The sequence below is a fragment of the Cannabis sativa genome, chromosome 3, assembly GCF_029168945.1.
Source record: "Cannabis sativa cultivar Pink pepper isolate KNU-18-1 chromosome 3, ASM2916894v1, whole genome shotgun sequence".
Classification (NCBI taxonomy): domain Eukaryota; kingdom Viridiplantae; phylum Streptophyta; class Magnoliopsida; order Rosales; family Cannabaceae; genus Cannabis; species Cannabis sativa.
In genome coordinates, this window is record NC_083603.1 from 44,851,017 (window position 1) to 44,874,879 (window position 23,863).

At 32.8% G+C, this 23,863-nt stretch overlaps 1 protein-coding gene across 1 annotated transcript; it reads left to right on the plus strand.

Annotated features, from left to right (window-relative positions):
- The first annotated feature begins 1,948 nt into the window (after window positions 1-1,948).
- LOC115709963 (callose synthase 10) lies at window positions 1,949-23,454 on the plus strand. The gene is made up of 51 exons (XM_030638241.2): window positions 1,949-2,477; window positions 3,284-3,381; window positions 3,483-3,646; window positions 4,101-4,224; window positions 4,613-4,723; window positions 4,897-5,022; window positions 5,636-5,725; window positions 6,284-6,381; window positions 6,469-6,586; window positions 6,910-7,038; window positions 7,339-7,415; window positions 7,538-7,619; window positions 8,395-8,487; window positions 8,590-8,692; window positions 8,797-8,920; window positions 9,030-9,219; window positions 9,322-9,374; window positions 10,376-10,436; window positions 10,572-10,653; window positions 11,816-11,865; window positions 12,198-12,284; window positions 12,374-12,459; window positions 12,544-12,571; window positions 12,794-12,891; window positions 13,008-13,089; window positions 13,193-13,353; window positions 13,446-13,566; window positions 13,970-14,067; window positions 14,156-14,246; window positions 14,338-14,498; window positions 14,594-14,703; window positions 15,828-15,962; window positions 16,286-16,354; window positions 16,446-16,617; window positions 17,223-17,337; window positions 18,264-18,383; window positions 18,551-18,666; window positions 18,755-18,838; window positions 19,343-19,455; window positions 19,557-19,609; window positions 19,689-19,865; window positions 19,954-20,001; window positions 20,402-20,560; window positions 20,921-21,034; window positions 21,122-21,210; window positions 21,299-21,457; window positions 21,561-21,663; window positions 22,078-22,197; window positions 22,399-22,449; window positions 22,531-22,713; window positions 22,813-23,454. The coding sequence occupies exons 1-51, from the start codon at window positions 2,267-2,269 to the stop codon at window positions 23,047-23,049; spliced, it is 5,724 nt and encodes a 1,907-aa protein (XP_030494101.2). The 5' UTR covers window positions 1,949-2,266; the 3' UTR covers window positions 23,050-23,454.
- Window positions 23,455-23,863: the final 409 nt, after the last annotated feature.

Below are 23,863 nucleotides of genomic sequence, written 5' to 3' on the forward strand. Positions count from 1 at the left end.
GGTTCAGTTCTAACGTGGGCAGTGGTGGCTGGGGGAGGTGGCAGTGGGCGGAGGAAGAAGATGAAAGGGGGCGACTGTTATGGTTAGGGTTGGGAGAGAGAATTTGTTTTTAAGTTTATTTAAGTTTTGAAAATAAAAAAATAATAAGGGTATTTTGGGTAAAGTGAGAAGTAAATGAAATGGTATTGTATATTTTTTTTTTTGAAATTGGAGTATTGTATAAAATATTTAAGGGTATTTTTTGAAATAAGTATTTTTTTTATGTATATTAAATAAAATTTTCCTTTTTAAATTAATTACAATTAATATTCTAACTGAAAATAAATATAATAAATATAACTATGATAGTTAAGTATTTGATATAATTATGAAAATTTCTTCCACATTAATAAATATAAAAATACATTTGAATCATGGGTGTACATTCAATCCAATCTAACATTTTTTTCGTTATTCGATCCAATTAATATTAGATTTAAAAAATCATCATACAATCTAATTAGACCTCAAAATCCAATCCAATCCAATCCCATCCAATTACTAATTGGATTGGATTAATTTTTTAATTGGATATCCAATTACACACTTAATTTTTAATATTAATTTTAAAATATGAAGATAAATATGTAAAAATTAAATATTATCATTTATTTTTAAGTTTAATATTCTATAAAAATATCATTGTTACAAGCCTAATAACAATATTTTCAAGTAATAAAATATAACAAAATATTATGAAAATAAATACATAGAACAACTAAGGTGGCGTTTGGTTGGAGGTAATGAAATGGAATGGAATGAAAAGGAAACAATTTTCATTTCATTCTTTTGTTTGGTTGCATTTTAAAGTAGTAGAATGGTATTTCAATGGAATGCTTTTTCTACAATTTTATGGCACGTTTACTATACAGTAATCAGAATCGGAATAAATTAATGGAGAAATGTAACGGAATAAATGAAAAATAATCGGAATCAATATTTGTAATATGTTGTTTACTAAAATTTTTTAGAAATGGAATAGTTGTGATTTATCTTGTTTACTTTATTAAGAAACGTAATCGGAATGCTTAAATAGACTAAATTGCCCTTTTGAGTTAAACTATATTATATGGTAGTTATTTTGCAAGACATATTTTAAAGGACAAAATTGTCATTATATATTTAATATTAAAAAATAAAATAAAAATAATAAAAATCCATTACCCTTAATGGCATTCCTTACAAAATTGGTGGGGGAAGTTCTCCCTTATTTAATCAACTTCTCCCTTTCCTAATTTTAATAATGCAAGTAAACAAATGTAAGGGAATGATTACCTTACTATTGATTCCCATTACTTATTAGTAAACATGCCATTAGTAGAATGACTATTCCATTTTAAAAATAAAGGAAAGATCATTCCAATATAATAATAAAAAAAATTTAATGATTTTTTTTATCAATTTTTTTATAAATTTTAAATTTTATTCCATTCTATTTCTATTTGTATTCCCATTCTTATTCTTATTTTTATATTTTCACTTCTCTTAACCAAACGCTACTTAAGTATTACAAATTTCACAAAAAGCCACTAAAAATATAATTAATATATATTTTTTATTATATAAATCAATATAATCAATTTTTAATTAGATTTTAAAATTTTCAGTTGAATTGGATTATATTAGATATTGACCACCCCTAACATAATCTTCTCTTACGTCGCACTTTCCTTTTTTTTTTTTTTTTTTTTTCAAGGCAATTTGAATTGGGCTTAAGACAATAATAAAAGCGACAAGAACATGCATTAAATATCTGTAATTAGATTAATTTATAGAGTCTTTTACAAAAGTATGAAAGAAAGAGAAAAACCATAATAAGAAAGTGACACTTTCCATTCAAAAAAATAAAAATGTAGACTAAAAAATCATTATATTATAAATTAATTTAATATTTATAAAAACATAGTAACATAGTATTATTATTACGCGCAAAAAGTGAGAATATTTCTTAAGGGGCAATTTTCGTAATTTTAATCATCCTTTACCTTTCTAACCAGGGACACCTTCTTTTCCCGCTATCTCCGCGTTTCGTCTACTCGTGTATCCTAAAATTAATTTCTTCTAACGTAAAAAAACCTTTCATTTCGAAAACAACCTTCAGAATCGTACACGATTCAACTCCGCCACGACCGACTCGGTTTGGTTTATTCTTCATCATCTGATTTTGAAATCTCAGGGTTAAATCTAGGGCTTGGGGGAAGATTTTGATCTGTCTTTCCTAGCAGCCATGAATCGTAGGGTTCAGGATGATTGGGAGAGACTGGTTCGAGCAACCTTGAAGAGGGAGCAGCTCAGAGCTGCTGGCCAAGGACACGAGAGAGCTCCCAGTGGGATTGCTGGTTCAGTTCCGGCCTCGCTAGTGAAAACTACCAACATTGATGCGATCTTACAAGCTGCCGATGAGATTCAATCGGAGGATCCCACCGTTGCTAGAATTAGTAAGTTTTCATTTTTTTTTTTTAAATATGTAGAATTTAGGTTTCGTGTTTCAAATTTACGATTACAGTTACTGGATTTTAGTACGTAATCTCTACATTGTTTGAATTCGTTGTGGTATTGTAGAAATTTAGCTTACGGAGCTTGTAGTTAGCTAATTGAGCTTGAAAATTAGCGTTCCAATTCAATTGTCATAAATTTCTTCTTGTTTTTTCATGTTTTTGTAGAAGAGCTTAACGAAAAGTGTGTTGATTTTTTTTCGTTTTTGTTTTTTATAGTTCTGTGAAAATTTGGCAAGTGGGTAGGGCACTAGAATTACTTGTTTTGCTTGATTGAAAGAGGGCACTAGAATTACTTGTTTTGCTTGATTGAAAGAGCTTGCTTGATAACTTTCTTCGAATTTTCTTTAGAGGAAAAAAAAGTATGATATGAATGGTGAAGATTCAGAATTTGGTTTGAGAAAATTTCAATTCATTTCTAAAAACATAATGCAAACCAATAAGTAAAATGTTACCAAGAAAGCCCTTAGCTGTCTAATTTGTTTTTTTTTTAATATCTTCATTTTTCTTATAAAAATTACAGTCCACTTCACCAGTTGCTCGGCAGATTAACTTTTTTCATTTTTGTGCTTTCCAACCATTTAGTTGTTGTTTGTTATGTCACATTGGCATGGTTTAACTAATAATGGCTTTTACTTGTACCAATGTTTAATTTTTTTTAGCAAAGACAGATAGTCATGTAGACATGTCACATGTGTGTATTTTTATTTTGTTCCCATATTCACAGAAGTTGTATGTTTAAATTTTAGTGTGTGAGCAGGCATACAGTATGGCACATAGTTTGGATCCAGACAGTGATGGTAGAGGTGTTCTTCAGTTTAAGACTGGTTTAATGTCTGTAATCAAGGTATATTTTAAGCTTGAGTTGTTTACATTGATTGGTGAATGGAGAGCAATATTAGTTATATTTCAACTGTTCAATAAATGTGGAGCTTACTTTGGATGCAGCAAAAACTTGCAAAAAGGGATGGAGCCCCAATAGACCGTAATCGTGATATTGAGCACCTCTGGAATTTTTACCAACGCTATAAGAAACGACATAGAGTGGACGATATACGGAAAGAAGAACAGAGAATGCGGGAGTCTGGAACTTTTAGTACTGATTTTGGAAAGTAGGTTCATTTCTTTAATATAAGTTTATTATTATCTTATATTTTAGTTTATGCTTATCAACAAAGTAGTAGGGGTTTTTATTTATTTATTTATTTTAGGTCATTTCATCTTTTAGCAATGTCAGAAAGCTATAGTATACATATGGCATTGACAGTTTGCTATACACTATCATTATATGATGAGTTATTGTCTTGTATTATTCTTAAACACCTTCCACCCTTTACCTATAATGTTAATTTATATGCTACTTTATGGTATGGAGTTGCTCTCTATTGGCACATTTTGAAAAGTGAAATATTTGGTAACTTTCACTGTTTTTATTCCCTTTTAATATCACCATCTTATCAGTTCTTTACAATAAAAAATCAACTTGTTTGAACACAACTACAATGACAGAACCTCTAATTTGTTTCATTAGATTTACTGATACAAGTTTTGTTTTTGCTGTTTTAGGATGGAAATGAAATCTTTAGAAATGAAAAAGATAGTGGCTACATTGAGGGCGTTAGTAGAGGTCATGGAGGCACTTAGCAAAGAAGCAGATCCCAGGGGAGTTGGTGGACTTATAAAAGAAGAGGTACATGTTCTTCAAATAGGCTTTCCAATGTGCACCTAAACTATAGAGATACTGGTTGTAATTAAATACTTGATGTATTTTGTTGCCTCTAAATTATATATTAAGAAGTGCTGTATTCATATTGTACTGGAAGGTTAATTCTGCTATTTTTGGTTATATCTATTATAATGTTTAATAATTGGCTATTGTGGTAATTATAAAAAAATTCGTAAGTTTGCTAAAACTATGGGCATTGCTGTTTTTTTTTTTCAAAAGAACATGAGCATCACCTTTTGCTTTGTAACTTATGCTATTTTCAAAGGATCTGTGGCTTTGGAAAGAATATTACTACAATTGTAATGGTTGACGTGTTTATTGAACTTATGACCTTATGTTCTTGGGGTTTCAGTTGAGAAGAATAAAATCATCTGAGGCAACATTATCTGGGGAGTTCACACCCTATAATATTGTACCATTAGAGGCGCCGTCATTGACCAATGCCATTGGAATATTCCCAGAAGTAGGTTGAATATATTCTGATTGATTGCATTGTCTAGCTTCTATACAAAGAACATTCTTCCAATTAAATTCGTCACACTCCCTGCACCTTATGTCATTTTGGTTAATTTAATCATTGTGGTCAAATTTTTGTTATTTGTGACATGAAATTTCATTTTGGGTAATTTTAATCAGGTCAGAGGCGCAATATCTGCTATTAGATATACTGAACACTTTCCTAGACTTCCAGATGATTATGTGATAGTTGGCGACCGAGATGCTGACATGTTTGATCTTCTGGAAATTGTGTTTGGCTTTCAGGTTTGTATATACTTCTAATTTCTTACATCTACCTTATAACTATCTGAAATGGAAGATTAGTATAACAAAGGACAATGTACATGATGTAGCTTTTGTTAACTATCTTCTCTGTCCATGATTATAATGTTTTTTTATCTGTATTAAAACTGTAGATTATATTTTTAATAGAGTGCAGAGGTCAAATTGGAATACACACACAAGACTCACACATTATTTCTCGTTGTGCTATGCTAAATATTAGTGCTGCTGTGGCAGTGTAGATGCATAAAGTACATAAATGAGTAGTAGAACAGATTTCTGCAACAATGAATTCATTAATTATTTTTGAATGACGGAATGGCTGCAGTGTACAGAAATTCATAATGCTCGTCTTATATTAGACATCCACATCTCTTAATGTCATTAGATATTTGAAGTATCTTCATAGTTTTGCTTTAATTTTACTATGTTTGATCTGAAACATTTTTAATTTCTAAAACTGACAATGTTCACCTTCGAATTTTACTTTGATGTACTTGTACCTTTGTTTGATTACCTCTGTAAACTAGGATTCCTCTGTCATGTTTTTTGTGAAGTATTTATTTATTTTTCTTCTCCTTGTTTCCTCTCCCAGAAAGACAATATCAGGAACCAGAGAGAGAATGTTGTTCTTTCCATAGCAAATGCACAGTCACGACTTGGCATACCTACTGAGGCTGATCCAGTGAGTTATTTTCATGCTCTAACCACACGATTTTTTTGAGGGTCATTTCTGTTTTGTTGCTGTATAAAATTAATTAAAGTAATTGAATTTGCTAAGCTTAGGCTAGTCAAATTTATGTGCAATTTATTTTCTTTGTAGTACTTTGTACAGTGTACACATTATAATCTATTTTTTTGAAAAGAGTGTACACATTATAATCTAGATAATTTATTGTGTATAGATATTCTAAATCTAATTGTAATGATGTTGGTTGTTATTGGTTACTGCTGTTTTTCTGTTCTACTGTAAAGGAAACACATTTTTATATGCAGTAAGCTTCTGAGTGGCAAGAAATTTAGGATGTTCCTCTTTCGTTAATTACTCTTAGCTCTCAAAAACACTTTGTCCAGTTTCTTTTTTGCTTTAGTTTGTATTTTTTATTTTCTTGTGGATACCTTATTCCCCCTTGCCGTTTCGTTTATATGATTAATAGAAATTTTGTTTAGTATTAATAGAAAACAGAAAAAGTGGACATATTCATCTACTGTGATGTGATTTAAAAATGTTTCTGTTTTTCAGAAAATAGATGAGAAAGCAATCAACGAAGTATTTTTGAAGGTGCTGGATAATTATATCAAATGGTGCAAATATTTGCGGATACGCATTGCGTGGAATAGGTCTCTTTTACAACCTGATGTTTTTTTTCTTCAAAATTTCTTTCTTCAGATTTTACTCTTCTTATTTCATTGTTTTTTCATATACAGTTTAGAAGCGATCAATAGAGACAGGAAGCTTTTTCTTGTTTCACTGTACTTTTTGTTATGGGGGGAAGCTGCAAATGTCCGTTTCCTTCCTGAATGCATATGTTATATATTCCACAATGTAAGTCTCCACCTTTATTAGTGAAATTCATTGTAGTGTTTGTCTGATAACTTAGTCTCATTTTCTTTAACTGTTTCTATTATGTGGGGTCAAAAATATCTTCTCTTTTGACTTCAGTGGAGAAGAAATTTAAGGGCTTTTGTGTTTTTCTTTAACCACTGAAATACTTTGTTTAGTGGTTGTTTAGATTTGGTTTGTTTGTTTGTTTTGCGGTTTAGTTTTTTGGTCTATGGGAGCATATATACTCATCTCGCACATGTTCTTCAACTTTTGAGCATTAGTGAAAGTTTTAATTCTTATAAGAACAATATTTTGTTGTATAGATGGCGAAAGAGTTGGATGCTGTATTGGATCATGGAGAAGCTTATCCTGCTGACAGCTGTAAAACTGAAACTGGCTCAGTGTCCTTCCTTGACAAGATCATTTGCCCAATATATAAGATAATGTCATTGGTAAAGTGGCTATATCAATTCAAGTATTTTTTTGTTACTTATGTATACGTGCTGAACTTGATTTTGCTTTTTGTCTAACTTCTGTACAGTGTTGAAATCATTCTCTTTTCAAAATTACTCCATTTTTAATTCAACTTAGCTGTGCTGTTTGATCTTAAATGTTGTTGTTGTTGTTGTTGTTGTTGTTGTTGCTGTTTTTTTGTTCTTTTTTAGGATTTTTTGTCTTTTGCATATTTTCATCTCTTACCAAGTTGTTACTATTTACGTAATTTCTTCTTCATTTTCTTCGGTGAACCACAGGAAGCTGAAAGAAACAATAATGGGAAAGCTGCACATTCTGCTTGGCGGAACTATGATGACTTCAATGAATATTTTTGGTCTGCTCTTTCTTTCTCTCTCTCTCTCTCTCTCTCTCTCTCTCTCTCTGTGGATGGTTACAAACTTCTGGTTCAGCTTGTAATATTGCGTCTCCTGATTCTGATTTGCAATGTATGTGTAGGTCCCCTTCTTGCTTTGAGTTAAGCTGGCCTATGAAGAGAGAGTCACGATTCTTTTTGGAGCCTAAGAAAAAAGGAATTAGGGTTTGTTATTCTTTGCCAAATTGCTCGAAATTTCCTTTATTCTATGTTTGTAATTTATGACTTGGTGAGATGTGCCACTGTTTGACTTTTAGAATCTATTATTTGGATAAAAACTTATTGATGTAAATGTAGCATATTGGGGGATTAGGTAATTGAAAGAAGGACAACTTCCCAGTCTTCTAACTTTTATTAATAAGATTTTGGTTTTTTTTTTTTAAAGAACAGGAAAAATTTATGACTGTTCTTACAGCTGAAAAAACTGCTGTAATGTTAGTTTTTGTTTGGAGTGTTCTGTTTATTTCTTTTTTTTTTTTATCGTGAATATCTTGTTCTCGTTTTGTATTCTTCTTTTTTTTTTTTCTTAAGAGAATTTTATCTTTCATTAGAAAAGAAAGGAGTTTTGCTGTCAGGGTTAGCATATTGGATTTTTTATATTTAGGGTTGTGAGATCCTCATTTCAGTCAAGAAAGTATTATTCTCAGTCCCTAGATCAAGGTGTGCTTTCCTCAGTGGAAAGTAGTTTGATATCTCAACTCTCAAATTCAAATATTTTCAACTTATAAAGTTTCATGCTCAAGTTTGTCATCTAGATTAATAGTGGCAGCTATTGAGAATGCTACAAATGCTTTCTTTGATTTAAATCTTTTGTTCTTACAACTGAGGAAGTTGGGGATCCTTCTGTCTTTAGTCTCCTTCAATCAAGTTTCACTGTTTATTTTTTATGCACACTTTTACTTGCACTTTCTGTTTTTAAATTCTTTCTTTTGCTTGATAGACTGGAAAAAGCTCTTTTGTTGAGCATCGGACCTTTCTTCATCTGTATCGAAGTTTTCATCGTTTGTGGATCTTTCTGGCCTTGATGTTCCAGGTTAAATACTGTCTGCCTGTGCATTGTTATCTCAATGAAGTTCACCTTTTTTCTTAAATTTGATAATATTGGTTTCACTGTTGTGCATATGTGCGCCTTTAGACTTTAGCAATTATAGCTTTCAATGATGGGCGCTTGAATATGGATACTTTTAAGAGTGTACTTAGCATCGGACCAACATTTGCAATTATGAACTTTGTTGAAAGTAAGTTTTTTCTGTCTTTCATATGATTTTTAAACTTTTAGTCAGAACAATATTACCAGTATCCACCCCTTCTGTTTATAATGTATTCTTTGCTGTTGGCATAGGTTGTTTGGATGTCATACTCATGTTTGGGGCCTACACATCGGCAAGAGGCATGGCTATCTCAAGACTAGTAATTAGGTTTTTCTGGTTTGGCCTGTGCTCAGCATTTGTGACATATGTTTATTTGTAAGCATTTTCTTAACTATTTTTTTTTTTTCGAAAAAGAAAATGTGAGCAAGAACATAAAATTCTTTTCTTCTGATTATGATTTGAATAATGGTTTAACAAATTTCAGGAAGGTTTTGGAGGAAAGACATAGCCGCAACTCTAACAATTCAATTTACTTCAGAATATATATTCTTGTATTGGGTGTGTATGCTGGATTACGCGTAGTCCTTGGACTCTTGCTAAAATTTCCAGCATGCCACTCATTGTCTGCAATGTCTGATCAGTCATTCTTCCAATTTTTTAAATGGATTTATCAGGTATTTCCTTTTTGTAACTTTTTAGAGTAACTGAAGATTTAGGATTGAAGTGATTCCTGATTCTATTGATCTTTTTTCCCATTCTCTTTCTGGATAATTCAGGAGCGTTACTATGTTGGACGTGGTCTTTATGAAAGTCTGAGTGATTACTGCAGGTTTGTTATTGTGCTCATGGGAATGATAATTTTTAATGTTGTTGCTTTTTAGTTGGTTTCTTTGTCCTACTATTTTGATATCTCTTTTGAACCTTATTGCTATCTTATAAAGATTATTTGGAAGAAGGCCCACATAGGCAAAACAAAAAACTAGGATACTGCTTAACTGTATTGATATTCATATGCACGATAGAGATAGGTCAGCAAGTGGGGGTTTTGATTCTTAATGAAGGTCCTTATAAATATGCTTGGCTTTTTGCCTCCCAAAGATTGTTGAGCTTAGTCCGATTCTGATGACCAAGTTTCAATGCAACATTTTTTTAATTAGTTATTCTTTATATAATTAACATTTTAATACCCCGCCCTTTATCCAGAACTGAGGAGTTTTTTTTTGCTTGCTTTGCCGCTTTCTATTATTCTCTAAATCTATCAGTGGCAGAATGTTTTCTGTCATATTGGATTGTATATGGTTCCAATTTCCCTTTTTTAAGAATATAAGGTAGTCCTTCCCTTTTAGAGCTATTTAGATCATCTGGGGGTATATAAGTTCTCTTTGATAGTAGTTCATTCCACGTATACCTTAGTGCTTAACTTTGGAATTCTGGAGTACGTTCTGGTATCCTACTCTAGGGACATTATTGTATCTGCTGGTGTCTTCACTTTATTTTTGATGTCTTTAAGCTCAAACTTGCATCTCTCCATCCTTATAGAAAAAGGTCTATAAACAACTTGGATTTCATCTGTATTGTGCTTTGAAATATGCTTTTATCTGCTGGAAGTATGGCTCAAACAACTAATTTTAACATTTTTTAATATACTTATTTTCATTGGACGTTGATTTATAATTAGTGTACTTGCAGGCTTTTTTTATAGTGTAAACCTGAAAAGGATAATGGGATTGCTAGTCCTTATTGTACTGTGAATGAGCTCCTTATATTTTTGACAGGATTTATATTTTTTTACATTATGTTATTTAATTAATTTATTTCTAATTGATTTAGGTATGTGCTCTTTTGGTTGGTGGTCTTCACATGCAAATTTTGTTTTGCATACTTTCTCCAGGCAAGCTATTTTGTTTATTATTCTGTCTTCACTGGATTAAGAGGCGTATATTTGTGACTACATGTTGTCTTTTAAGATGTACTAATTGGCTTAAATACTGAATCTGAAGCTACTTTATCATGGACCTCATTGCAGATTCAGCCACTTGTCAGTCCTACCAATACAATTGCTGGGCTTCGAAATTTAGATTACTCATGGCATGATTTGGTGTCTAAGGGTAATTTATCATTATATTTATGATCTTGTTTCTTAGATAAAATTTATATTGTTAGTCTCTGGTCATGTTTAGCATGTTAAGTGTGGATATATGATGCATTGAATGTGTAGTAGTTATGCAATGGTACTCTCTTATGACTGTGCATTATAAACAAGGACTGAAACTGTGAAATTCCAAATTGAATTAGTTCAAATCATCGATATCGCACTAAAACCCCTCGAATAGGTCAACAATTCCCTTGGTGTGCACTAACAAAGTCTCTTTGAGAAGTTTAAACCTTATTTTTCGTCAAAATCACAATTATTGCGTTTCACTACAACTTTTGGTTAGAGAAATAAATGTAGTTTTGAGGATAAATCTCTGTTGGTTTTTACTTTACACTGATGGTTGCGTCTTTTAGTCAAGGATGGTTTTCAAGGGGTTTGATTCATCTTCATCTAGAGTACTTTGCTTTCTAGGCAAGCTTGGAATTGTACTTATATGTACTGTCACTTTTTTCTCCTCCTTCCCATCCTGTGGATAACTCATTACTATTGTTTTTATTTTACTCCTACGGGTATTATTAATAAGTACAATAATACAAGTAGTAACAAAGGGGTACTGAGATTGTACAAGTAGAACGAAGAAAAACTTCAAGCACAAAAGTTTCTAATGAAACACAAATGGAAATATGAAAACATTACAAGAAAACCTGCCAATCTCTACATATATCAGAGAAAGGAACATTTCTAAACTCTTTTATATCAAACTGCCAAATAGCTATCAGTATCTCACTTTATCCCAAATGGCTTCTGCACTACCTGCTACCCTTCAAACAATCTTTTATTTCATCCAACAAATTACCAACCAAACAGCCAATGTTCCTGTCCTCCATAATAGTTTTTCTTAGATTAATACAAAGCACAAAATGAATAATGAAGCCATTGCATCTATTTTGCATGCAGCACTGGTTGTTGAAGGGTTTCAAGAACCTAGACCAAATATTCATAGTAAACACACAATGCAATAGACCAAATAACTATCCCTGGAATGACTTTCTTCAACTACCTTCATGTATATTTCAAAGTTTGTTAGAGCAGAAAGAGTTGCCACTTTTTCTTTTTATTCTTGTGCAATTAACCAGTCGCTGTGTATAACTAATATATTCTTTTGCTTTTTGTAGGCAATGATAACGCCTTGACCATAGCCTGCCTTTGGGGTCCAGTGGTGGCTGTGAGTATCTCTCTCTCTCTCTCTAGCTGTTTTATTTGGTCCACTTGTGGCAGACCATGAACTGTTTTTTAAGTTGAATCTGTATTAGTCTAGGCTGGGCAGTAGACTGAAGTTTGCTGGAACTTGAACTCTAGAATTTTACTGATATGTATATTAAACATTTTGTGACTGCAACACTTAATTACTTTGCTCGCTTCATTTTAGAACTTTCCTTGAGTAGTATGATGGAATCTAACACATTGTACCTATGTTATATTACAAAAGTTCACCAGGCTGTGTATCACTTTAATTTACTGAGTAGATATCTGCACTTGTATTCTCTGATTTCTCAGATCTATCTCATGGATATACACATATGGTATACTCTCTTGTCAGCCGTTATTGGTGGTGTGATGGGTGCACGGGCTCGATTAGGCGAGGTATAATTATTACAATTTAATATCCTATGATCTACTCATTTTTAAGCATTCTCCTTCAACAGAGTTTCTTGTTTGTTGGTTTGTTTCAGATACGCTCAATTGAAATGGTGCATAAGCGTTTTGAAAGTTTTCCAGAAGCCTTTGTAAAGAATCTTGTCTCTCCTCAAACAAAAAGGTGATTAACAAAAAGAGATTTATAATATCTTAATTGTTACCTAAGTATTTTATTAACCGTCTTTTTCAATGTTTGCTCTTTTAGGCTGCCCTTCAACAGACAATCATCTCAGGTTAGATTCTTTAATGTTTTATTTTGCATCTGCTCAGTTTTTCTGTTTAGGCAGCAAATTTATTTCTTGTTATAGCATGTAGTACTTCAGAATTCTAGTAGGTATGTGTTTTTCTGTTTTTTGTGGCTTTGATAGTTTACTTGTATCACCTATTTGCTGCTTGCTGTAAGATTCTTGTTCTGAATTACACAATGAGCTCGAGCTGTTACTTGGTCTATTCAGGACGCTCAGGATACGGATAAGACAGATGCTGCAATTTTTTCTCCATTTTGGAATGAAATTATTAAAAGTTTGCGTGAAGAGGATTATATTAGTAATAGGTAAACAAATTTCAACTACTTCTTGTCAAAGACTACAAATATGGATGCCAACTGTGTTTATGTTTAATGGTTATGATGCATAGATGATGGATTCTTAATGATTTCTATTCATTCAGGGAGATGGACTTGCTTTCTTGTCCTAGCAACACAGGGAGTCTTGGATTAGTACAGTGGCCTTTGTTCCTTCTTAGTAGTAAGGTGCAAGTTTAATCTGATTCTTACTTGGCAAAGATCATGACTGCACATTTCAATCACATACTCAGACATCATTTTGTGTTTTTCTTTTTCCTTTTTACATTAGATTTTGTTGGCTATTGATTTAGCCTTGGATTGTAAAGATACACAAGGAGATCTTTGGAATAGAATATGTAGAGATGAATACATGGCATATGCAGTTCGGGAATGCTACTACAGTATTGAAAAACTCCTATACTCTCTTATTGATGGTGAAGGGAGACTCTGGTATGAATTTTCTTTCATCCTCTATTATACATTCATGGATTTTAATTTCTAGAGCCCCACAGATTTACCATTTTTTTTCACCTTTATATTAGGGTTGAAAGGATCTACCGTGAGATAAACAACAGTATATTGGAGGGCTCACTTGTTATAACCTTATCACTTAAGAAACTTCCAGTGGTGCTAAAAAAGTTTACAGCTCTAACTGGGCTCCTGGTACTTGATCTTATTCTTCATTTAAACCCTGTTTCTGTTTCTCAAGAAAACACATATATTCATGAGTTGACTCACAATGTTGGCAGTAGTATTACGAGAACATTTTTTGGCCTTATTATTCTATAGTATGGTCATTTCATTCTTTCATTATAACTCTTGGTAAAAGTTATGAGAGGCTACTAAAATATGTTTGGCGAGAAGAATATTTCTTGTTTAATAATTCTTGATGTCTGTCAGCCTTCTGAACGTGTATCAAATCCTTATATTAAGTGGCCCTTCTATTGAAACTAGCTCTAGTTTGTTGATTATTTTGATTTGGATTATTGGATTTCGGTATACTTGTTGTTTCAATTAATCTATTTAAATACCTTATCACTTTAATGCAAACAAATGTGTGCTCCAGTTACGGAATGAAGATCCTGATCTTTCCAAAGGAGCTGCAAAAGCTGTGTATGAACTATATGAAGTTGTCACACATGAACTTCTGTCACCTGATTTAAGGTATGTGGTTTGTACACATCAGTTTCTCTTTTTATTACCTTCGAGATCTTTATGGTTTTCATCTGTTTCCTTGTGTATTCAACCACAGGGAGCAACTTGATACGTGGAACATTTTAGCAAGAGCTAGAAATGAAGGGCGTTTATTTTCTAGGATTGAATGGCCCAAAGATACCGAAACTGTAAGTTCTCTTAGTGAAAATGCAACCATGAATATCTTGCTGTTATTTCCTTTGCATTTATGCTCTCTCTTTTCTCTTTGGGTGGTCACAGAAAGAGCTAGTGAAGCGGTTGCATCTTCTTCTTACTGTGAAAGACTCTGCAGCTAATATTCCCAAGAACCTTGAAGCAAGAAGAAGATTAGAGTTTTTCACAAATTCATTATTTATGGACATGCCTTCAGCCAAGCCAGTTAGTGAAATGGTCCCTTTCTGGTACATGAGTTTAGTTGTTCTTGTTATAAGCCAATTTCGTTTTTCTCAGCATGAAATTATAATCTTTTTTTTTTTGTGTGTGTGCTTGAGAATAGTGTCTTCACCCCGTACTACAGTGAGACTGTACTATATAGTTCTTCTGAGTTGCAAAAGGAAAATGAAGATGGAATATCAATTCTTTTCTACCTTCAAAAGATTTTTCCAGGTAATCTTTCTTCCCTCTAATTATTGTATACTATATATAGTTGTATTTCTCGGTAACTACCTGAGCTATTTTTAATAAGATGGAATCATAGAAGTTTTTTTTTTGTTGTTCTATAATGAAAATTTGTAGCCCAGATAAAATAGTACAATCTATGCTTCATGAGCTTCTTGTTTGCTTTTCCTTGCTTTCATTAAGCTGTAGATTAGTATGCTTAAAAGTTAGTACAGAAGCTGTAAATGCAGTCGGACAATCTTTTGGATAAGATCAGATCTTGCGTAGCCCTTTGGCTTCGTAATGTAAAGGATTTTAAAGATATCCACTTTTCTGCTTTACTTGGAGATTGATATGTGTTATTGCAATTTTAGTTTTATTTCTGGAATTTTCCAAGCGGTATAACTTGTTTGTTTAGCGACACTCGGGTTTTGTAACCAGTCTTCCTCCGCCATAAGCGAGGGCTCTCAATATATTTAAGAGAAGATCACACATGTACATGACATGACCTTTGTCTCGTTTCAAGAAAAAGAAAATCACATATTGCTCTACAACAAGGTCTCACTGATATACATGGAAAATTACGAGCTTTATTTATATTCAGCTAATATGTTAGTTGATAGGAATTCCAATCTTAGGTTTTTTGTCCAGCCAGTTTCTTGTCTTACCGTGTGTCATTGATTCAATTTTTTTAATGCTTTATAGCCTTTGGAGTCTGTCTATTTTTTTTATGTTGTTTTTAGTAAGATTGAATAGCCAATTCAAGTTCTTCACTAAGGACAGGACCATTATATGATCCACGGTCAAAATCAGAAAAAAACATTTGATAAAAACAAACAAACAAAAGATTATACCTATTCAGCAAAAAAAAAATTATACCTTGTCACACATTTAACAGAAATGCAAAGCAGATAAAGATGAGGTTATTTTCCTTACATACATAAAAATGATCCAAGCTTTGATTGATTTTGTATTTGTCTGTTTGATCTCAGATTGTTTAACCAGCTGAAGTTAGTTAGGGTCTTATTCACTTAATTTGATAAGCTATCATATGATCATCTTTATGCATTTGAGTTCTTCTGTTTCGATTACTCATCTTCTGCTACGTTAATTGGTTTTATTTTTTATTTTAGATGAGTGGAAGAATTTTTTGGAACGAATTGGTCGGGCCGATTCAACTGCTGATTCAGAATTGCAGAAAAGTTCAAGTGATGCTTTGGAGCTTCGGTTTTGGGTATCTTACCGGGGCCAGACTCTTGCTAGGACTGGTTTGATTCCTTGCTATTACTACCACATATATAACCCTTTCTGTTTTATGCTTTTTGATTTGAGGGTGGCTTAACCTCTAATCATCAATCATGTACTTTTATCCTTTTCCAGGTTTTTTTTTTTTTTTTTTTTTTTTTTCTATTAAGAAAAAAGAAATCCTCTGATTTGGTGAAGGGTTTGAATCCTCTCTTATAAATCTTTGTTTACTTGTATTTCTAACTAATATCAGTTTCTTTTCTTGTAATTTATTTAAGAGCAAATTATTAGCAGAAGAATGGCTTTTTACATTACTTTTTTCTGAGATTTTGATTTGTAATTGCAGTGCGTGGTATGATGTATTATAGAAGGGCTTTAATGTTACAGAGTTATTTGGAGAAGAGATCATTGGGAGGTAATTTCTTTTGGAACTTTTAGGTGCATCACGTTCCTTTTTGGGATAAAGGACTTACTGCCACTTTGTCACAATTTTCCTGTACCTGTAGTTGATGGATATTCTCAAGGCAGCATCCCTACAAGTCAAGGTTTTGAGTTGTCGCGTGAATCAAGAGCACAGGCAGATATAAAGTTTACCTATGTTGTGTCATGCCAAATTTATGGCCAACAGAAGCAGAGGAAAGCACCAGAGGCTGCTGATATATCTCTTTTATTGCAGAGGTATTGATCCTTTGAAAGATTGTCAAATCTTGTCTTGGTAGGATAACGATATAGAGGCCTCTTTATTGTCCTTATGCCTGTGCACATAGAGTTTATATACAATTTATATATATATATTATTGAAGCACTTTCTAGGAGAAACTAGGAAACTAAATTTTGGGTTGCAACATGGGTCTACGAAGCTAAAGGATTTGAGGGATATTATCTTTCCTAGATCTCATTAGAGATTGGGGAAGTTTTTTGCATCAATCATTTTGATATTGATTTGTTTACATTAATTCTAATCTCTTTTTTTCACTGTTTAATACAAATAAGTTTTTTGTTTTTTGCTCAAAGTATGTGTTATCTCTGAAAAGAAATAAGCATATTAACATTTGGAAAGAAAATAGAAGTTCAAATTGTATGTTAGAGAGTCCTAAATTTTAGAAATTTTTTCTGCATATTACAGTGTTACATGTATATTTTGACAGTAGATTCAGCCTTTTATTTAAGTTTAGGGTCCTCAAAAGCCTAGTTTTCACAGTGATGATGACTAGCTATGTAGTTGTTTGAAAATCAAGCTTTTAACTAGTAATTATTTGTTTTGTTCTTTGATTTTTACATAGGAATGAGGCACTTCGAGTTGCTTTCATACATGTTGAGGATGGTGGTGCTGATGGAAAGGGTCCAAAAGAATTTTATTCTAAGCTTGTTAAAGCTGACATACATGGAAAAGATCAGGTAAATCATTGTTTTCAGTTGCTGGTTTTCTTGTTTGTTAATGGTAGCTCATGTACTGGCTGTAATTTGAATGAGACCATATACATGTCCTCCCCTTGAGCCCGAATATCTTTGGGAGGCAGGACACTCTTAAAAATTGTTAGGTAGGTCTCTTTGTGCCATTGAATTAACCTCATTGAAGCAAACTATGGCATGCCCACTCGACCTATCCCTCTTGGTTAGCTTGATATTACTTTGAAAATGGGTTGTCAAATTATTTGGTCAAAAGCCAACATCAGGCTTATAAAATGATTTTTATGGGTTTGACACTAAATTATTTGCTAGTAAATTATATATTTTTTCGTATTCTTTTTCCATTTATGATTGTTACCATGGCTTTCCTCCTCCATAAGTGAGGGTGTTTTTTATTAGTTTGAGAGGTCTCTCATGACATGTGATTGTCATTTCTTTTAAATAACAAAAAAGATATGTTTGAATTGATGTGCCATTCTAAAGTGACTGAAATAGACTTTATCGTAACACAGTACTTTGTTAATTTGTTTACACAAGTTTTTCCGGGAAAAAGAAAATTGTTTACATAAGTTCTACTTACATTAAACATATTTATATATTTTATTTTAATTCTAATATATATATATATATATATATTTGTCTTCTAAAATTTGTAACAAGAAAAGATAATTAAATAAAGATTATTACTGTAAACAATGAAAAAGTTACCTTGAAAGAATGTGAAAGTTCAAATTCCTTGCTGTGGTCATTTCCTGTGTGGTTACCTTTTTACTGATGATGTGTGTATGTATTTGTGTGGCTGATGTGTGCGTGCATTGCAAGCTCTTTCCTTTATCTAGTCTTTTTAAATGGCTTGGAAGAGCTTTCCTTGACCGATTTTGTCAACATGATCATTTGCTAATTTTTATATGTAGGAAATATACTCGATCAAACTTCCTGGAGATCCAAAACTTGGCGAAGGAAAGCCTGAAAACCAAAACCATGCCATAGTTTTCACTCGCGGGGAGGCTGTTCAAACTATTGACATGAATCAGGTGAGATATTTGTACGTATTTAATTTTCACTTGGTTCCATTAGTATCTTTATCCAGGTTGTGTGAACATAATTTTTGTATTGTTGGTTTGTACAGTATGTTGTTTGCAATTAGTATTGTATCTTATCCAACAGTGAAAACAATGAGCCAAATTATTTTGTTTTGTAGGACAACTACCTTGAGGAGGCAATGAAGATGAGAAATCTTCTTGAGGAGTTCCATAGAAACCATGGCCTCCGGCCTCCAACTATTCTTGGTGTTAGAGAGCATGTCTTCACAGGAAGGTTTGACTGGATTCTTTCAAATGTAATTATTATTGTTTATTTTTTCTTTCTTCTCCCTGATAGTTGTCTTACATTCTTGTTCATACAGTGTCTCATCCTTAGCATGGTTTATGTCAAACCAAGAAACCAGCTTTGTTACTTTGGGGCAACGTGTTTTGGCGAGTCCTCTCAAGTAAGTAGCATTTATTTGCATGAAAATAAGCATGTTAAAAAGAGTGTAAAACATAAAATGAAAGTTTGTTTTTATTTTGTTTCTTGCTATTGGTCCTGCAAAATTATTTTATTTGTAGTGCTTTCATAATGTCTCAAGAAAGTGATTATTATATCCAGATCTTCAAATAAAACATTCCGAAAAAGCTTCTAATATTTTTCTCTTATACCTTGGGGGATGTTGACTGATTACTTCCATTAGTGCTAACTAGTATTGTTTTGACAACATTTATTTGCAAGAGTAAAATCTACAATTTCATTTTTAGCGTAATTGATTTCCATAGCAACACAATGTATTCCTTTTATCTCTATTTTTTTCTTGTGTTTTTTGATGATTGGATTTATTTATTTTGTTGAACCTTTCCATTAGAAAATGACTCCTGAGTATTAATACTACAAAAAATAAGTACAATGTGGGTGTTTTTGTAAATTATATTTATTGTTATTATTATTGAAATTCTTGCAGAGTTCGCATGCACTATGGACATCCGGATGTATTTGACCGTGTATTCCACATAACTCGAGGTGGCATTAGCAAGGCATCTCGTGTAATCAACATTAGTGAAGATATCTTTGCTGGTGGGTGTGATTGCTTTCTATGTCTGAGCCTATATTGACATAATTGATTTAATTTTCCTGCAAATATCTAATTTGTCTTTGATGAAAATGAAACACTGCAGGGTTTAACTCAACATTAAGGCAAGGCAACATCACACATCATGAGTACATTCAGGTTTAATATACTATTTTTGTCTGCCTGTTTCCCACCGATAGATTCCGATTCCAGTTTATTGATACATTGCTATGTTCAGGTTGGAAAAGGAAGGGATGTTGGTCTGAATCAGATTGCCCTGTTTGAAGGAAAAGTTGCTGGTGGAAATGGGGAGCAAGTTCTTAGTAGAGATGTTTACAGACTTGGACAACTTTTTGATTTCTTTAGAATGTGTTCGTACTTCTTCACGACTGTCGGTTTCTATGTTTGTACTATGGTGAGCTTTCTCTACTGGTCTCTATTCGTCAGTTGCCTCTACTTTCTAGCTGCTGTAATCTTCTTATGGTGATTTCTACTTGATGCAGATGACAGTGCTCACAGTGTACATATTCTTGTATGGAAGGGTTTACCTGGTAACTTAAATATCCCCTTCTGCTTTGATGTCCATGTTATCTAAAATTATTCTGTACCTTTGGCTTACTAAAGATTTAACAATCGTTTAATAATGTGGTGTTGATGAAAACAATATCATTGAAGTTCTCCGATAGTATTAGTATGGGAGGTTCCTCAATTACTTGGGGGACACTATGATTTTGAAGTTTGTTATTTGCTTAAGTGATGGCCTACTTTTTTAATAAGGAAGAAATTTTCATTGAATTGATATACATTGAGTTGATTTGTTTAATAATATGCTATGTTAAGACAAACTTAACAGTGTCCTGGATAATTTCTCATCAAAATTTTGTGGATGATTTACTTTGACGAATTTTTCTTAAGTTAACTTATGGAGGATTTTTTGGCCAATATATTTAGGCTTTCTCTGGACTTGATGAGCAAATTGCAAAGCAAGCGAAAAAACTGGGCAGCACAGCACTGGATGCTGCTCTAAATGCACAGTTCTTGGTCCAGATTGGAATTTTTACAGCAGTTCCGATGATTATGGGTTTTATACTTGAACTGGGACTACTGAAGGTTAGTCCAAGTCATATCCAGATCATGTTGTTAATTAGTTTTCAACCAGTTTGTATGATTATAGTGAGGCTGCTTTTCTTGCGTGGATGGTTTTTGCCGATTCTATTGTATTTTAAACCATAAATAGTTTGTTTATGTTAAAAAAATAAAATTCTACAAATTGATTTCTTAGTTTTGCTGTAAATTTGCCTGGATTATAATATTTGGTTATCAACACATTTGAGGTGAATTTGGTCATTAATCATGCTACATCTGCAACTGCATCTGCATCAAGACCTTATTCTATATTATAATTGTTTTTTTAACTTGTTGAGTTGCTTTCTATTCTAATTCTTTGTGCTTTTTCTGAAATATTTGCAGGCAGTTTTCAGCTTTATTACAATGCAGCTTCAATTATGTTCTGTGTTCTTCACTTTCTCATTAGGAACTAGAACTCACTATTTTGGACGCACGATTCTCCATGGAGGTGCAAAGGTATGTATTTATTTGAGACTGATTTTCTGGTTAATGAATATCTTTTGTACATGGAAACAAAATGACTCACATTTTTATTATCAACAGTACCGGGCAACTGGTAGAGGTTTTGTTGTCCGCCACATCAAGTTTGCAGACAATTACAGGCTCTATTCAAGAAGTCATTTTGTCAAGGCGTGAGTGTTCATTACTATGCTTATAGAATATCTCTCTCCTATGATATATATAAATGATATGTAATTTCTTACAAACTAATCTTCACAGGCTTGAAGTGGCTCTGCTTCTCATAGTCTACATTGCATACGGGTATACTGCTGGTGGGGCTGTTTCATTTGTTCTGTTAACTATTAGTAGTTGGTTTCTGGTCATTTCCTGGCTCTTTGCACCGTATATCTTCAATCCTTCTGGTTTTGAGTGGCAAAAGTAAGTAATTTACTATATTTGTTTGCATATGTGTTATCTTTTTTATGATGTTCTAGCTGTGTTATTAAACTTTTTTATGCATGGCAAAACCCTCAATTAACAGAACGGTGGAGGATTTTGATGATTGGACCAGTTGGCTTCTCTATAAGGGTGGTGTAGGAGTGAAAGGAGATGATAGCTGGGAATCTTGGTGGGAGGAAGAGCTGGTACCAAACTTTGTCATATTACAATTTGCTTTTTTTATTTACTTCTGTTTTTCCAGTTCCAGCCATACTGAGACCCAATAATTTTTCCTTTGAAAAATTAAAAAATATTTATATTTACTATATCTATTGTGCTACATTAGGGATTGAAGGGAACAAAACATTATAAAGATATATAATTTTTTTAATAGCGATTCCTTCAAAGAATCCAGGAGTTTAGTTACTTTGTGCCATTTCCAGGATTATTTGTTTTGAATTACAAAGATTAATGATCTTCGCAGCTAAGGATCTGAATGGTCATTTTGTTGATAGAACATTTTTTTTTATTAAATACCACGTTATCTCTAGTTCGGGAATGATGTGAATGATTCAATGTTATCTCATTCATTTGAGTAATTTCATTTGTACTTGCTGCAGGCACATATTCAAACACTGAGAGGCCGTATATTGGAAACCATTTTGAGTTTGAGGTTTTTCATGTTTCAATATGGCATTGTATACAAGCTCCACCTCACCGCCAAAGAAAGATCACTTGCGGTATGCTTCATGCCCCTCACCCCCACACCCTTTTTACCTATAATGTACTTAGTAGTTCCACCTATTGCTTTATATGCATGCAGACGTTAATATATAAAGTAGTTGAAATAGGAGATTTACTTCTTTAGATTTGGGATATGCTAATATTTGCGGGTCCTAATCCTCGTTGATCTTGACAACTTCTTTTGTTATCCTGTCTAGATCTATGGATTTTCTTGGGTCGTGTTACTTGTCATTGTCATGGTGTTCAAGGTATTATTCTTCTCTCTTTTCTCCGCCTACTTTTCATATATGTTGTGAAAACTCAACTATTTATGTCCTTTTACCTTGCAGGTTTTTACCTACAGTCCAAAGAAATCAGCTAACTTCCAGCTAGTGCTTCGATTTACACAAGGCGTCACATCATTGGGACTAATCGCAGCACTAGCTCTAGTTGTCATATTTACTGATCTTTCGATACCAGACTTATTTGCTAGCATCCTTGCATTTATTCCAACCGGCTGGGCAATTATTTGTGTAAGTTGGTTATTTTGATCATCGTGGACATGGATGTCTTCTATATTGTTTTAATTGCAGCATTCAACTATTTTTTTTTTGTTTGTGCCAAAAACACAGCTGGCTGTGACTTGGAAAAGGGTCGTCTGGAGTCTTGGGTTGTGGGACTCGGTTCGTGAGTTTGCCAGAATGTATGATGCTGCAATGGGTATGCTCATCTTTGCTCCTATAGCATTCTTGTCATGGTTCCCATTCATCTCCACATTTCAGTCTAGGCTTCTTTTCAATCAAGCTTTCAGCCGTGGCTTGGAAATCTCCATTATTCTTGCTGGAAACAAAGCAAATGTCGATGTCTAATCAGTTTGGTCGTTCTTTCCTTTTTTCGAATTGTTCATTTGAGTTTGAGATCATTATTCTTTGTTGTTTTTACCCTTTTAGTTGCAAGGATTAGTCATTAAGGTGCTGTAGCTGTATATCCTGTTGTACATAAGCTCTAGGCTGTTTCTGACATATTCTCATTTAGTTTTAATTTGTTGATTTGTTTTGTAATCTAAGATGATCACAAATTGCAAGATCTTTCCCACTTTGCAATTGTCGAGTTGTGTACCATTTTTTGATACCATATCTGGCTCACTTGTCCTATTTCAGTGTTCTTCGATAGTGTAAATTATATGTTGTATTAGAATAATTAATTACTCCCTTTGGTATTATTGAAAATTTTGACACTTTTTATATTTATCTACGGTAACATGCTTAAGTTCACTAATGACTAATTTTTAGCATGTTCATTGTTACATGATTTCGTTTTCGAAAACTTTGAATAGTTAGTGTTGGAAAAGAGGTTTAAATGTGATATTAAGCTCATAATGGTATTGGAGTATGAAACGATTTTATTATTTCGAATTTTTTTTCGTGTTGTAGTCACACAACACAATCAAAGTTACCAAGAGTCTAACACAGAAAACAATAACAACAAATTGTAGAAACTAAGTAAACGAAATGGACAAAGACAAGTAGGATTCTTTGAATTGGTCCATTCTTGTTCCTCCAAGAGGTTCTGCTAATAATGAAAATTCTATTACAGTCTAATCTCTGGTCAAAGGAAAACCAAAGGAGTAGAAACTAAGAACTTCGATTCTATAACTGTTTTACATCCAAGAAGTTGAATTAA